Here is a 17,424-nt window from a genome sequence, read left to right on the forward strand (position 1 = left end):
TTTGCTTAGTTATAAAAATATTTTTTAATTGTAAATTGTTTACATTATTTATTTTGCAAACTGTTGGTTTTATTTGAACAATATATTCAGTTGTTACAAAATATACAGACGTTTTTACGAAAATCTCTGTTTATATTTTTAATCCAACAGTGTGTTTATATAGGATTTACATATCAATGAAAGCAGCATTTAATTCCTTTATTTAGCAGAAGCCTTTTATTTTCATATCTTTTCTAATTATATTTATTAAATATTAATGTAATAACTAAGTTAGGAACACCAGCGGTTTGCGTATAATTTTACTCCGTGAAATCTAACTCGATCCTTCTGGTTAGTGAGGCTACTCGGAATGTTACTTGATCCTGACGAAGGACTCCAGCTTCGTGAACAGTTTCGTTGAAAATTATTTGTATTCATTGTTACTTTTAATTATACACAATCGTAATCTATGAACTGTTACTATTCGAACCTTGCTCTAATTGTTTTTATCCGACGGTATTCGTTTACAAACAGTTCTGAAAGGAAAATATGGAAATCTCTCTTCGAGAATTGAGAGCAAGCATTATTCAAAGCATTACATACCTAACAGTATGGGAAAATAGACAGATGAAATTGTAATAACCGTCTGCCGATGTTAATCAAACTACAATGCATTAATAAAATTGCCAATGTTGTGTCTATCTGCCTAGATTGTTGTCGTTATTTAAAAAAATGTTTAATGTTAACATAGATTTCCTAGTTTATATTTTACGAAATGGCCTTCTGGACTTGATTTGCATTGTCATTCTACATTATCCGGTGTCACAATGAGTTTATTGCTTTTTCCAACAGGTTTATCATGAGTGTTTAATTGAAATAAATTTTATTGAAGTATTCCACTCATTTGCTTATGATGGTCAAAATTGTCTGAAAAAAACCGAATCATCCTGTTTTATTTCTATGCAAATATGGACATTAATTTTTTTTTAATTTAGGACAACAGATTTTTCCCTAGAAAAACGAAGAATAAAATCTTCTGTAGGACTTATAAATAATTGTCCTTACGTTTTTGATCTTTAAGATTAAAAAACAATAATTAACTTTTTTAATTTATTGATAAAGTTGTTATAAAATAATGTTTCATCAGCACTCTTTGATCGTAGTTCTTTTTATGTGTAGCTTAATAAATTGACTTAATTAACGACTAATTGGTACTTTATAAATTAATTTATATACCAATTATACATATTTTTTAATTATATAAAGTTTTTACGTATTATTTTAAAAAAACAGTCNATTTAGAAAATAAAGGCTTTAAAAAAATAGCATTTTTATATCAGTTTCTGTTAACGATCTCGTAAAATCGTATAGTCTGTACTAGTATTTTTTTAATTTTTTGTTCTATGAAAATATTTTTTAGAAAAGCGTGTTTGAAACCAATTGTCATATTCATCTCTATATCTCGAATCGTTTGAATAAACAATAATCCCTATTGTTCCATTGGGGCATAGTCTAACGGCGATGCAAATTGAGACCCGAGGATAATTTCAAAATGAAACAATTTCATACATCTATGACATTCTACATATATATGAAAAAATGTTAGAAAGAAAAGTTGTTTTATCTCTTTTTTTTGGGGGGGGGCAGATTTTGTTAAAATATATTTACGTTTGTTTAAAACATCCTATATAAGTAAACACAAGAGACTTTCATTTTACAAAGTGTTCTCATCAATTTACTTTCTTGTCTTTGTCCCGGTGCTGAGCTTTGGAGGAACGGTTTTGGTTCGAGTTTCAACACTTTTTCTAATTAATTAACGCATGTTTAACGAGTCAAAATTGCCCCTTTTGACCTTGGATTACTTGAAGGGAAGTTTATTCTCTTGCATCCCCGACGAAGGCAATTAAACCCCACGTTTTGATTGGATTTACACGAGATTAGAGCCAAATTGTTGCCAATTTTTCATCAAAGAACCGCTTCCTTTTGTACCGGACTGAATAATCAATGGAAAATTTTCGTAAATTATGAAAAAAATTAAATCTCAAAGCCACAGAAGGACCTTTCTTCTTAACTAACCTGCCTTTTTAAATATTATATGAGTTTTTGGTGGAAAAATAGTCATTTTTACAGGCTAAAAATCCAAAAATTAAAAACAATCTTTTTTCCACAGGTTGCTTTATGTTACCATCAGATTTGATGTCAATTATAAGAGTTGAAACATTTTAATATTTTTTAACTCAATTATAGGTACTTCGAATAAAAAGATTGGTAACGTCAAATCTAATGGATGTTGGACATCCAAGGTTTGGATTCATTTGGTACTCAGGTAATTAGAAGCCTAATGAGGTCGTGTATCATCATGCATTATTTAAAGCCTAAGAAGGCCATAAAAGTCATGCAAAGTGGTGCACGTACCTTTATTGGTGGACAGGTAGTCACTCTTTCCAACGTGCAGCACTGACCCGTTCTCCAGGTCGATCCAACCATTGCTTTGGCCGTTATGACATGATACGAAAATGGATCGTTCTCAAAATAAGGAAAGATACCATCCGTTTCAGTTAAAACGCTAACTTCGCCGTAAAGCTTACTTAGGTTGGAATCCAAAATATCTTTCTGCGTGTCGTTGGTTTGCTTTTTCTGCCTTCCTTTTCAAATAAGCTGGTACACATAGATTTAAAATTTTCAAGCTTGCAACGAAGTTGTTTGATCATTTGTTGAATCCTTCCTCAGGACAAATAACATTCCGAGTAGCCTCAGCAAGCAGTAGGACCGAGGTAGATCTCATGAAGTAAAATTATACCCAAACCACTGGTGTTCATAACTTACTTATTTAATTAATATCTATTACTAGAAAAAAGCAGAAAATAAAAAGCTGTCTAATAAATAAAGGAATTAAATGTTTTTTCCAATTATGTGTAAATCCTATATAAACGAACAGTTGGATTAAACGTATAAACAAAGCGATTTTAGAAAAAAATCGGCCATAGGTTTTGCAATAACTGAATATATTGTTTAAATTAAAACTAGAATTTGCAAAAGAATTACAAAAATATAAGCAAAATAAATTATTGTAGGTAATTTCTGGTAGATATTCAATTAAATAAACGGGATTGCATTCACGGCGCTAAGAGCAACCATACCCGCAACACACCGAGGTCTGGCTGAATGGTCGATTCAGGCGCCATGATTGAGTTTTTTATTTCTTATTTTATTTGTGTTTTTGTAAGTATTGTCATTATTTTTAACACAAACTTGTTGATAAAAAGATAAATAGTTCAAATTAAGACATTCGTGAAAATAAAAATTTCAAAAAGGCCCAAATCTTCACGAAACTAATGAGCAGTTGTAATTTTTATGATCTTAAATTCAAAAATTGACAGTGGTTGGATTAACAATGAATAATTAATAATGGCATTTAAACTTTGTTGTTATGTTTTTTAAAGTAATATTTTTTATAAAAGGCAAATAGGTCAAATAAAAACGTGTGTGAATTGAAATTGAAAAATGCCATTAGTTCTTTCCCCAGCTAAGAAATAGTAGTGCTTAAGCGTCTTGATTTTCAAACTTTCGAAATCTCATTAAAATTCTTTTTCTAACTTCATCAACCCCTAACAATAGTTCGTTTACATTTATTTTTACGGATTGGTCGATTAAGGCGCCGTTAAGGAGGACTGGGCAACTCAAAACAACCCACCGCGGTAGAGATAAGTACGTCTAAAATAAACAGGGATATTGCCAATTTTGTGGAATTAAACGGAATTATATGCTTTTTTCCATTGATATGTAAATCCTATATAAACACACTGTTGGATTAAAAATATAAACAAAGGGATTTTCGTAAAAATGGCCATATATTTGCAACAACTGAATATATTAATATATTGTTCAAATAAAATCTACAGTTTGCAAAAAAAATTTACAATTAAAAAATATTTTTATAAGTAAGCAAAATAAATTATAGTTTATTTCTACTATTTTAATGTAGTATAAACAGCTAAAAAATGAATAGGGATATTGCCAATATTGTATTATTCAGTTTCCCTAGTATTTTTATTTTAGTTTTATTATAAAATGTATTAAAATTTATTAGAAATTATTGTTTTTACTGAAGGAAAAATTAATTAAGGGATTATAAAAAATAACAAAATAAAAGGTTTTATTTCTATAATTTTGTTTATTGGATGCAATATTTTTTTTAAACAATTATTACCGTGCATAATGTGCTCTATTAGCTAACACGTCTGTATACATGTTAGGTTTACTGTTAATATGGTGGTCACTAATTTCATAAGGAATTTCACTTCATAGATGGTGCCACACTGCACTCAGATGTTGCAGGTCAAATGGCTGCGATTGGTGATCCAAAAGCCTTCTCTGCGACGCATGTGCTCAATGGGTTTGAGGTCTGGAAACAATGGAAAAAGAGGCAGATGGGAAATTTACAGGATTTCTAAACATGGATGAACAACTTTGTCTTTATGATGTTTGGTATTGTCATCCAGAAATAGAAAACCCCTACTAATGAGATCCACGATTTGAGGGATGCATTCCTCGATGATTTCTTGGACATAACGGACTGCGGTGTGGTTGCCTTCAACAATATGTAGTCCAGTTCTTCCTCCAGTGTAAATCCCAGCCCAGATCATTACACGCCTCCTCCAAACTGTTCTGAAGGAGCACGAATTGTGGCAATGTACCCATCCCCTGTTCTCGATAGACTTCTTTTCGACGCCATACAGGGAGAAACGTGACTCATCAGTATACATAACAGCATTCAAATTGGCGTTCTCTCTTCTGGGCACTCCCTGCATCATAGTTTTCTAAGTTGGTGGTGGCGGGCTGTTGCTGCAGAAGTTTAGGACGGGAGACCAAGTTGATAACGGCCTGGCCAGAACATTTAGGATCTGTGTACAATGGAAAGGGCCAATTTTGTAGTATTTACTTTCCCTAGCATTTTTATTTTGTTTTTATTATAGCGTGCATTAAAATTTATTAGAAATTATTGTTTTTAATGAAGGAAAATTTAATTAAGTTGTTTAGAAAAATAAAAGGTTTTATTTCCATAATTTTGTTTATTGAATGCAATAATTTTTTAAAAATTAATACCGTTTGTACTCTGTTAGCTAACACGTCTGTACAACTGTTAGGCATACTGTTAATATGGTTGTCACTAATTTCATAAAGAATTTCACTCCATAGATGTTGCAACGCTGCACTCAGTTGTTGCAGGTCAAATGGCTGCGGTTGATGATCGAAAAGCCTTCTCTGCAACGCAACCGTTCTCAATGGGATTGAAGTCTGGAGAAAATGGGAAAAGGGGCAGATGGGAAATTTACAGGTTTTCTAAACATAGATGAACAACTCTGACTACGATGTCTGGCATTGTAATCCAGAAATAGAAAATCCCTTCCAATGAGATCCTTGGTTTGAAGGATATATTCCTCGATAATTACTTGGATTTTGTCCTCCAGTGTAAATCCTAGCCCAGTCCTCCAAAGTGCACTTAAGGGAGCACGAACTGTGGCAGTGTACGCATCCCTTGTACTACTTCGAGATAGATCCACTACCAGACCTCGTATTGGCACGTCCAGTCTCTAGAAATCGGGCCAAAGCCCGGGAGACCACTCCCTGAGAAACCCCAGCTGCCTCTTTGATATCTTAAGAATGGCCTCAACGACTCATTCTCACAATAATATTGTGAACTTCTGGTTCAAGTAGATGTCTTTCCGTGGTTAAAGAGAATGCAACTAGATTAAAATTTAGAAAAGACGAGAAAAGGTTTTTATTTACAAAATGAATAACCTTCATGTTTACTGTGCTTAAGTAAACTTGTTATTAAAAATGACGAATAACATTGTTTATATTTTCTCTTCTGTTTTATCCAACTAACACGAATATATCGTGTAATTTAATAAAATTAATAGAATAAGAATAAATTACAAATATCCCTATTCACTTTTCAGCAGTTTATACGCTAATTAAATAAATACGATTGCATTCACGGCGCTAGGAGCAACCATACCCGCAACGCACCAAGGTCTTGCTGAATGGTCGGTTCAAGCGCCGTGATTACAAACGATTTTTCATTTCTTATTTTGTTCATTGTTTAAAATCTGTCATTAAAAATTTTTGAAAGTAATGTTTTTATAAAAGGCTAATAGGTTTAATTAAAAGTTATTTTTAGAAAAGTTGTTAATAGAAAAGAGCTGCACAATAAAATCCTGTCTAATAAAGGAAATAAATTTAAAGTTAAAACATTTGTGTTTATTGAAATTGAATAATGCCTTAGTTCTTTCCCCATGTAAGAAATGGTAGTGCTTTTTTTTCTTTTTTTTTGACCCCTGGTTTTCACCATTAGCACAAAGTACTACCCGGGCCGAAGAGGAGAGCCCCAACCCGCCCACCGGGGAAAAAATGCGGCACCACCTCAAATTCCAATTTGACTCAAGTACGTCCGGTCTCCTGGTGGGATGTGCGTGTGTGCCTGGCCACATTCCAAACCGATCGGGGACGGCTATCGATGTACATGTACCAGAGCAACCCCAGCGCCACACACCCCCAGCAACCAGACAAGGCCCCCCCCCACCAGGCAGCAGGCAAGAGACAGTTATCGTCTCCAATAGTTATGTGGCACTCATGGACAAATTTAACGATATTTGTATAAATACAAATATCTTTAGGAAACAGTAGAAATCTATAATCAAATGGTTTGTCCAACGTTTTTAGTTTATACAGTTCATCAAACATTTCTTTCCTTTCTTTCTACCTTGATTTTCAAACTTACAAAATCTCATTAAAAATCTATTTCTAACTTCATCAACCTAATAATAGTACGTTTACATTTATTCTCGTAATTTTCATAATTAAACTTCAACGCAATATTTCACAAGATTGAACGAGCATATTGCAGGTTCATCTCCAATCAACTTAACAAATGGAAAATTTGAAGCAGCACTGACTGTACCGTTCTCCAGGTCTTCTCCTGACTATTTCACAGCTATCAAGGTCTCCTAGCCGCTACCATTATATCATGAAGCGATGCAAAAATTAGATCATTCTCAAAAGATGGAAAGGTTTCGATTCTTTTCTGTTACCTGTTACACGCTGACATCTCGGAAACTGTCTGACTTAAGGTGGAATCCAAAATATAATTTTACTCGTTGTTATTCAAAGTTGGTTTGCTTTTTCTACCTTGTTTGTCAGCCGGCATACTAAGTTTAATTCCTTTGAAACTAGCGACAATGTGGTTCGATGGTTGAATCCTTCCTCAGGATCAAAAACATTCCGTGTAGCCCCAGCAAGCAGAACGACCTACTTAGAACTCAAAGAGTAAAATTGTACGCAAGCATTTGTGTTCATAACTTGGTTATATAAAAAGTATCTCTTTATAGAAAAGAGCTGCACAAAAAAACCTGTCTAATAAAGGAATTAAATAATATTTCCATTGATGGATAAACAAATGTTCTTTCATTTGGGATTAAAAATATAAAAGATTGATTCTCGTAAAAACGGTACTTTATTTTGCAACAAAGCAATATAATTTAAATAAAACCTAAACGCTTGCAAAAAATTAAAATTACAAAAATATTTTGATCGTTAAGAAGAATAAATTTTAGTTCATTGTATTTCTGGTGGATACGATTGCATTCACAGCGCTAGAAGCAACCATACCCGCAACACACCGAGGTCTTGCGGAATGGTCGATTTAGGCGGTGTGATTTGCAAATGATTTTTTATTTCTTAGTTTGAAAATAGATGACCTGCTGGATACAAGAAGTTCTTTTCAGAGGATCTTCGGAAGAGATAACCTCTTCAGGTACCTCTTCCGAAGATCCTCTGAAAAGAATTTCTTATTTTATTCGTGTTTTTTTTTTTTTTTTTTTTAAGTATTACCATTATTTAGTAACACCAATTTGTTGATAAAAGATAAATAGTTCAAATTAAGCAATTAAGCTAATGAGCAGTTGTAATTTTTATGATCTTAAATTCAATAATTGACAGTGTTTTGTTGGATTATGTTTCAAAAATTAAATATTTAACTAAAATTAGCAAAAAGGAATTCAGAGCTTTAGTGTGATATTTCTTTGCATTTATCAGTTTGTTACTGACAATGCCGTTTAATATTTCAAAGTGAATAAGTCAGTTTTTGACGTATCCTTCATTCTTTATCATTCATAATTAGAAGCCGCCGGCGAGAGGGATGATATAATACGATTTCCCTCGGACAAAGCCGAGATCCAGGTGGAAATTGTCCCGGAAACCTTCCGTATCCGGAATTAGAGTTTGAGAGTTATTAATTAAACGTCAGCCTTACTACCCCGGAGCCTATTCGGACCGCAACAGGTGCGGTGAATCTTTTCAAAGAGGGGAATAATGTATTTGACTGGAGCAAATAAAACAGCGGTAGAAAGAACAGAAGGCATAGAGGAAGATAAAAGAAACGCGGGAATTTCACTGTTAACAATGAAATATAACGGCAATTATTTATTCCTTTTTGTTAATATTCGTTACTAAACTGCCCCCAACGGCATTTTTCCCAACAAAAGCATGATTTGCGCTGATAAGGATAATTTATATAACCCTATGTTTTGGTTAATATATTTATTCGTTAAGGAAAACTTTTTTCCAGCACTCGTATAATATATCACCGTTTGTACATACAAAATTGTAATTTAAAACTATTATTATCGTGAGGACAATAACAGTTTAAATCATTTTGAAATATTTCTCCCACAAAGAAAGCAGTGATTTAAAAATGCACATAAATCCTTTGTTTACGCCTGAATTTAAATTTTATTTTAGTTTTAATTTAAGTTAGAGTTTGTTTGGTCTCGTTGCCACGGGGAACGAATGTTTACGCCTCCCGTTGCTATGGGAACCAAATGTTATGCTTTCGGTTGCCATGAGCACCAGTGTTTACACGTCGCCGTTGCTACGGTGAATTGTTTTGTATTTTTCATTACCATGGAAACGCCCCTTCTTTTTCTTGTCAAGTCCAGTCAACTGGACCAGTCGCGTCTTAACCGCCAAGAAGACAGCATACGTTCTGTTTCTTAAATTTAGATGTTTCAGGCAGTAATTTTATATGTTATTTTGTATTGTAAATCGATAGTACAACGTTCTGTACTGTTCAACAATACGGGCGTTATTATTATTCGTCCGCCGCACTACAATGTGTCTATGTCTTGATTCACAACGACCGCACCGCAGCAGAAGTGGACCCGACTTCATAATCTTTCCCGCACAACCGCAACGCCACGTCACATCTATACATCAAGAGTACTCACAAGTGAACTTTTAGTTTAATTTAAATATATATACTTTTTTTGTATCTTCATTTTAACTTAGTTTTTTCTTTCTTTTCTAAATTCGTTGACGAGCTCTTCCGTTATTTCTCTGTTTAATTATTTTTTTAATTTAAAGCTAATACTATAATTTTATTTGATAGTTTATTATTACAATAAGAAACTAACTTTGTTTACCTTTGCCGTAACTTTTTCTTATAATATATTTGTTATTTCTATTAGATAACATTTTATTTGTATGTTATTGCCTATTAACGCTATCTTTAAGGATTTTTAATATACAGAAGCTCTACATCTAATCAGGTGAGTGATTTGAGTGGCAAAGTGTCGTAAAATAGGTCTGGCAACACATTTGGGAAAAGGATTACCTCCCACAATCGGACGAGGTCGCTCAATACCCAACATCCTTAATTTACAAAATGTCAACAAAATTTCACATCATACAAACTATACTGAACTTATTCGCAAGCTAAGCAGAATATTATTTTTCTCCTGCTTCCAAGTCGTCCCCATTTCAAATAAACCCACATCCTCTCTCCCAGTCCATCACTTCTGGAGCCCTTCAGGGCTACAGCGATAAATCCTATACTAAATTTTAAAAAAATGCTCCTATCACCTTTATGCAGTTGAATTTGAAATCCATCCCACTTCCTAACTTACAAGCTGCAATTATAATATACGCAATTTCTGCTGATTCAATTAAATAAACATAGATGAAGTCAAAGCACTGAACGTGGGCTTGGCTAATCTTATAAGTCCATAATCGAACAGCTAATCTAGTGATGTCAAAATAACGTCTCAAAAATAACAACAGAATTAGCATGAAAATTAATACCAGGGCTAAATAGAACCGGTGTCTTGTGACTTCGTTGGTCGATAGTGTTACGGCATCAAAGTTTATGGGACTAAGATGGCTAGTCAATTGTTCAATGATGTAAAAGTGGTCACCATAATTGGGTAAACATTTGTACAATGACATCAAAGTGGCATCATAGCTAGTAGGACTCAATTTCCCAATCAATAATGCCGCATGTCGCTAAAGTGGGCGCCATACCTGGTTGGTCTGTTGTCTAATGACGTCAAAGTTAGCGTCATTACTAGTTTAGTCTATGACGTCAAAATTGGCGACACAGCTGTTGGTTCTAGTGTCTAATGACGAGAAAGCGGGCGCCACAGCTGAGGGTTCTACCATACCAAAAACACAGCCGTGTCGTCACGAATGGTAGTAGTCAGCGCCGTAAACTCAAAAAAATCGTCCTAATCTATACATAAAAATACAAAACCCATTAAACTCTTACTCTTCACTGTTAAAAACTATAATTGATCAAAATACATATATTTTAGAAACATGATTTATATGTATAACATACACCATAAATTAAATGTTAATTATGTGGTTTTTTCAGTTGTGTCAACCCTGTCGTCTACGGTTTCATGTCGAAGAACTTCAGAGAGAGCTTCAGCAAAGCTCTATGCTGCCAGGGCCGGGTGCCTAGAAGGCAGCTGTCATTGAGCCACACGAGGACTACATCCTTGCGGACGTATCTCAACTAGGTGGGTTCTTTATTTTCAAAAATTTACCACTACTATCAACAATTGGGATTGGTGTTTTAAATATTTCACCGTGGTGAATTTAAAGAAGGGTAAACGAAAGAAATTGTTAACGGTTTTTTATTCGAGGTTCACCTTTTAAAGCCTTCTTCTGTAAACCAGTCAAGCCGATAACGGGCAATTTATATTCTCTGGCCGCCTCATTGCAACTTAATTCCGTTGAAAAGGGCCAATTTTCAGTTCCGTACTGATTTTCAACTGTATTTGATTTGTTGTCGCATGATTACAGGCTCGTCCTGTCCGGCCCTTCTGGCTTTTTTTCGACGGATGTCTGTTTATTGATAATCACCCCACAAGACGGTTAATTAGTACTCTCCTCAAAAATGTTCTCGGCGTTTTTCATTTTGAACCTTATCATCATAAAAAAATCAAAAACCATCCATCCTTTCATAATTTTAACAAAAAAAAATATATATATATATCGCAACAGCACATAATACTGTTTCCCCTCTCTCGCTCTCCCTCTCACCCTCTCTCACTCACACACATTTCTCCCCCTTTTTTCTCACACTTCTCCCTCTCTCTCTCCTCTCTCTCTCTCACCACACACACACACACACACACACTTCTCCCCCTCATTCTCTCTATCTCACACACACACTTCTTCCTCTCTCTTTCTCTCTCACGCCCGCGCGCGCGCACACACACACTCACACATTTCTCCCCCTTTTTCCCACACTTTTCCCCCTCACTCTCTCTCTTTCACATTTCTCCTCCTCTTGCTCTCTCCCTCCCTCCCTCCCTCTCTCTCTCTCTCACTCTCTCTCTCTATCTCTCTCTCTCTATCTCTTTCTTTCTTTCTCTCTTTCACTCACTCACACACACACACACACACCCACCCTTCTCCCCCTCTTTCTCTTTCTCTCATACACACACACAATTATCTTCTCTCTCTCACACATTTCTCCTCCTCTTGCTCTCTCTCACACACACTTTTCCCCCGTCTCTCTCTTTCTCTCTCTCTCTCTCTCTCTCACACACACACACACACACACACTCACACACTTCTTCCTCTGTTTCTCACACTTCTCCCCCTCACACTCTCTCTCTCACACATTTCTCCTCCTCTTGCTCTCTCTCACACATTTCTCCTCCTCTTGCTCTCTCTCACACACACCTTTCCCCCAGTCTCTCTCTTTCTCTCTCTCTCTATCTATCTATCTATCTATCTATCTCTCTCTCTCTCTCATACACGCACACACTTCCCCCACTCTCTCTCACGATTTGATGGTGTGCAGAAGAATAGCAGAGAACAGCATCAAAGAAAAAATTGGGATGCAGACCGGAAACTGCTTTGGATGTATACCATGATGGTAAGACCAAACGGAGGCATAGGCTGGGCCGGCAAAGGAGAACAAATAACAAAACGAAAAGAAATCACAAAAAAACAGACTCGCATGCATCTGTATGACGGGAGCGATGAGAACATGTCCCACATTTGGTATGGAAAAGATATTGGGATTAATTCCCACACACATGATAATCTGGACAGGACAGAAAACTATTATTAGTGTTATTAAAGAGAAACCTCCAAAAGGAATAAAACTAAAATGGAGAGATAGCAACAATATAATGACCATCCGATACTCATGGCTCCAAGAGACGATATGAACAGGATGTTTGAATTTAATCAAAACCGCCAAATAAAGTTAGGTACGAAAAGAGAACGGGAAGAGAGAAAAACGCCTCTTTTAAGATCTAGAACACGAGAAACTATTCTGTCCCGGAACCCATGGGAAAATCCACCAGTATCTTCCATGCTGAGGTCTACGCAATCCAGAGATGTACTCAGTTCGACTTGAATAAAGAGTACAAATACAAGAACATAGCTACTATGTCATATAGCCAAGCAGACATCAAAGCACTACGCTCGAACATCATTAGTTCAAAGATGGTGTTGAGCTGCAAAACAAAACTAAACATATTAAATATGCAGAACAAAAAGTCAGCTTCTGCTGGGTCCCAGGACATGTGGGAGTAGAAGGCAACGAGAAAGCGGGCACCCTTGGGGCTGCTATACCGCTGATATGACCCTTATGTGGCATAGGAACCCACACTATCATTGACTACCTCAGACAGAAGTATAAAAAGAAAATGAGGGGAAAATGGAACTCACTCATTGTGCACAAACAATCCAAGAACCTCCTAACAAAATTCGAAAGGAAAGTAGTAATTAAAGGTATCAAAGGGTGCAGGAGCTGCGAATAATAGCAGGATTTTTAACAGGACATTGCAACCTAAACAGACATTTAAAAAAGATTGGCATGACCCGACACGGCACGTGAAAATTCTGAAAAGAAGCAGAGGAGACATCAATACACCTATTAGCAAACTGTGGTGCTACACTCGCCTCCAGGAACAATTGCTTTGGAAAACCGGGCCTACTAATCAACTTCTTTGATGAATTAGAGGACTCGATAGGCACAGGACGGTAGATACAATAGCTCTTAAAGGCGCAGTTTAATTCACACCCCGACTAATGCATCCACCTCTCTCTCTCTTACATCTCTCTCTCACTCTCGGTCTTAACCAGTTTTACAGTAATCCTGAACGTTTTGAAAATGTGGACCAACTCCAAGTTGCTAGACTTGAAACAATAACTCCCATTAAAATTTACAAAGTACAGGGACGATCGGCTGGGTTATTTTGTTAGCGCAGAAGGAAATATGTTCGAACACCTCATTTAAATTAATGAATCAGCCACTTGTGGGTAGCACGTAGTTCACCCTCACTTGAGCAAAAGTGCAAGGTACTTAAAAGTAGATTAACCCTCAGTTTAAAAACGTAAATTAAATTCTTAGTTTCGTTATTCGCGACTTTATATCAGTATTTAATTGGCCTATTCATTATAAAAAAATGGCAAAATAAATATACTCTAACAGGTCTCTCTTTTTTACGTTGCGCTGAAAAATGAAACTTCGACACACATTGCATGGCCGTACTTATAATCAACGCAACAGGTGTGTTTTCCTGTTGCGACGAAAAATGAAACACTAAATATAACATGTATAAAACAGGTATAAATATATATATATATATATATATATATATTCATACAATATATATGTATATATACACGCATATACATATACATGTATATATTGCATGGATATGCTTATATATGTACACATATATAATGTATATATACATATGTATGTATACATACATATATATACGTTATATATATATGTACATAAATATATTTATATGTATATATGTGTGTATATGTTTATATATGTGTACATGTAATCTATATGTGTATCTCTCTCTCTCTCTCTCTCTCTCTCTCTCTCTCTCTCTCTCTCTCCCTCCCTTTCCCCCGCTCTCAGTTGTCCTTCTCCCGCCCACACTCTCTCTCTATCTCTCTTTCCCCCACTCTCTCTATCTCTCTTTCCCCCACTCTCTTATTATCTCTCTCCCTCTATCTCTATGTCTTCTTTCTTTCGCTCTCTCCTTTTTCCCCGCTCTCTACTCTCTCTCTCACATATTCTCTGTCCATCTTTCTCCCCTCTCTTTCTCCATCTCTCTTTCTCTCTTTCTCACCCTCCCCCTCTTTCAGCTTCTGCCTCTACCCAGTCCCACCCGCTACCGAGAGTTGTACTGATTTGTTAATTATACCTTGTTTTATTACCGTATTTTTTTTCTCTCTATTTTCCTTGTTTAACCATTTTTTGTTCTTGCTAATACGCGAAGCTTACCTCGCCTACGCTGACTGGTTGTCAGCATTCTTATGTTTTATGTCTTAAACTATGGCGAGTTTTTTTCTATTTTCCCATTGTGTCCAAGTTTAGTAAAAAAAATTACTTAAGTTTTCTTTTATCTATATAATTTGTTTTTGAGTTAGTTTAAATTTAAATATTTCTTATATTTTTTTATTCATGAGAACCACACAATTTTATCAAATTATCAATACAAATAGACTTAATTTTCTTTTAAACGCACAACGCTAAACTGCGATGTTGAATATTTCTTTATTAGATTGACGTATATAAAGTTATTTTCATGCTGGTCTTCTTGGCCGTTATTAAAAGCCGGTTTTCTCTTTGTAATTCGGTCCATCGATCACTCCAACGTCGATCTGAGAAATGCTTTGACCATCCTTTAAATTATTTCCTTCCCAAAAGTGATAAATTATTTTATATATATTTACAATTAAATAAAAGATCAATTTTATCTCGCTGTCTCGAGAAATGTAGCTCTGAGAAGAAGATTAAGTACCCTTCTCACGTCTAACCTGGAACCGACGCCTACGAACAAAAAGATGAAAAAAATGAAATAAAAAAACACTACGCATTACAATGTGAATTAATATCAAGAAAATCTTGGTCGCACGGTTAAGGTTAAAAAAAAAATCTAAGTCTTCAGAAGTGTTGACAACGCTAGGACGTCTATAACACCGCCATAATGACCTCCAAATAGCTCTTCGTTAAAAACATAATTCCCCAACAAAAGAATACAATCATTAGCCCGATCTATGTCCAACATAACCCAGTCACTAAGGCGGAGATGGCGCCAGGACATCCTCAACAATAAAATTTAACTATTAAAAACAACTGAAGGACAGCAACTGATTGCTGCCTCCCCTTGTGATAAACGTCACATGGTTAAAATATTGTAGCTTATTTCACAGCGTATTAGTTGGTAGTAAAAAAATTGTAATTTTTCATGTTTCAGGTGAAATTCAGAGGAGTGAAACCGCTGGGTCCTGCTCAGGCAAAACGAAACCCCACCAAAGGCGAATCCAGCCATCGTATAGTGCAACCTTTAGTGATGTTCCCGTGTAAAACGAGAAGAAAAATAAGTGTTACAGGAGGCTTCTCGCTTACAATCTGCGTACTTTGCGCTTTTCCCCCATCACCTCGAAATCAAGTCGCGTTGAAGAAAGATAAAAGTCGTAAACGAAGGTCTTTTTGGTGATGAGTACAAAAGGTTTTTTTTTATAATCAGAACCGGAAAAAAAAAGAGAAAGATAATACCAACATCTGAAAGGCCGGGTTGGGTCTTATCGCGGAATTTTGAAATGTATATAGTTCAGGGGGATTTTAATTACGCGCCAGCAAGTCCCGAAAGGGGGTAGGGGATAAATTAAAACGTGTCCCGCCTGATCAACCCGTGTCTCTCGTCGAACCGGAAAAAAAGACTTTTCAAAGCCCCGGGGGCGTGTCAACTATTTCGCCAGACTGGGTCAAATTCCGTGATGGGTTTTTTTTTTTTTTTTTTTTATTTGAATCGCCGGACGGGATTGCTTCTCGGGGTCGAAAACGAGCGGGTTAAAATTACTAGTGGCTCTCTGCTCTTTGATGTGTCAATGCGGAATATGTAGGGCCTGTTTTTTGCCACGATGTAAATTACAACGTTGAGAGGAAACCGGACAAGTCTGGCGTTTCTCTGCGTCAAAACCACCCTGAAAAAAGAGAGAAACAATACACTCAGATAATAGCGACAAAAAAAAAATCGTTTTCAATGTATAAGACTTATTCTTGTGTATCAACTATAAACATTTAATTCTTACATAATCCAAATGTAGAATTTCAATTCGTCTTCTATAACTATTCACATTTTTTAAAAAAATATATATAACAAAACACAACTTGTGCTTCGAGCCAATTTTATTATAATACAGATCGTGCAATATTTGGTTCCGAGGTGGCTGTGATATCATTCCTCGTTACCTTATTTCTTTATTTTATTTATTTTTATTTTTACCTACTCAATTAATTCGAATATTGACAAGCGAAGAAGCCACCTCCCTTTATTCTGGCCCCCACCCTTTAGCAAGGTACAAATTATCGTGACATATTTTTGTCACCATTCCATGTGATGATTAGTCTTGCTGTCGTGTTTATCTTTACTTTTTTTAATTAATTAAATTAGCGCGTAATTTATTTATTTCTCTTTTTTATTATTTATATAAAACTTGTGTAATGTATGTTAGTATATTAAGAAATATAAAAAACGTTTATTTATAGTCTTTTGTTTTTTTTATATAATGTGGTTCTGATTAATGAATCATTCCAATTCACGCTTGTTTACGAGAAACTGTAAAAGCAGAGAATGTTAAGAACCTACTTTCCCTTTCTATCACCCCTTTCAATCATTCCCTCTTTCACAATCTGCCTCTATCTCTCTTTCACCCACTCTAGCCCTTTCTATCCCTCCTTCTCACACCCTCTCCCTCTATCTCTACTTCCCCTTTATTTATTTCTCTTTCTCACCCTTTTCCCGCACTCACTACTCCCCCTCTCTCTCTCTCTATTTCCTCTTTCTGTCTTTCGCTCTCTCGCTTTCCCCTGCTCTCTGTTCCCTGCTCTCTCTACTTTCTCTCTCTCCATATTTCTCCATCTCTCTCTCTCTTTCTCATCCTCTCCCTCTTTCACCTTCTGCCTATATCTCTCTTTGATCCCACTCTCTCACTATCTCTCTTTCACTCTCCCTCTTTCTCTATTTCCTCTTTCTTTCTTTCGCTCTCCCTTTCCCTCGCCCTATCTACTCTCTCTCTCTCTCTCTTTCTCTCTCTCTCTCTCTCTCT

General features: G+C 35.7%; 1 protein-coding gene across 1 annotated transcript in view; it reads left to right on the forward strand.

Moving 5' to 3' along the window:
* Positions 1 to 16,811, forward strand: part of LOC106665962 (trissin receptor-like) — a 66,380-nt gene extending 49,569 nt beyond the window's left edge. Inside the window, exons 8-9 of the mRNA XM_024230085.1 lie at positions 10,691 to 10,838; positions 15,570 to 16,811. Of these exons, the coding sequence (XP_024085853.1) occupies positions 10,691 to 10,838 (148 nt within the window). The 3' untranslated portion in view covers positions 15,570 to 16,811. The remainder of the gene's footprint in view (positions 1 to 10,690; positions 10,839 to 15,569) is intronic.
* Positions 16,812 to 17,424: the final 613 nt, after the last annotated feature.

This window comes from Cimex lectularius, unplaced genomic scaffold, assembly GCF_000648675.2.
Source record: "Cimex lectularius strain Harlan isolate CLEC.00 unplaced genomic scaffold, Clec_2.1 scaffold322, whole genome shotgun sequence".
NCBI classification, from domain to species: domain Eukaryota; kingdom Metazoa; phylum Arthropoda; class Insecta; order Hemiptera; family Cimicidae; genus Cimex; species Cimex lectularius.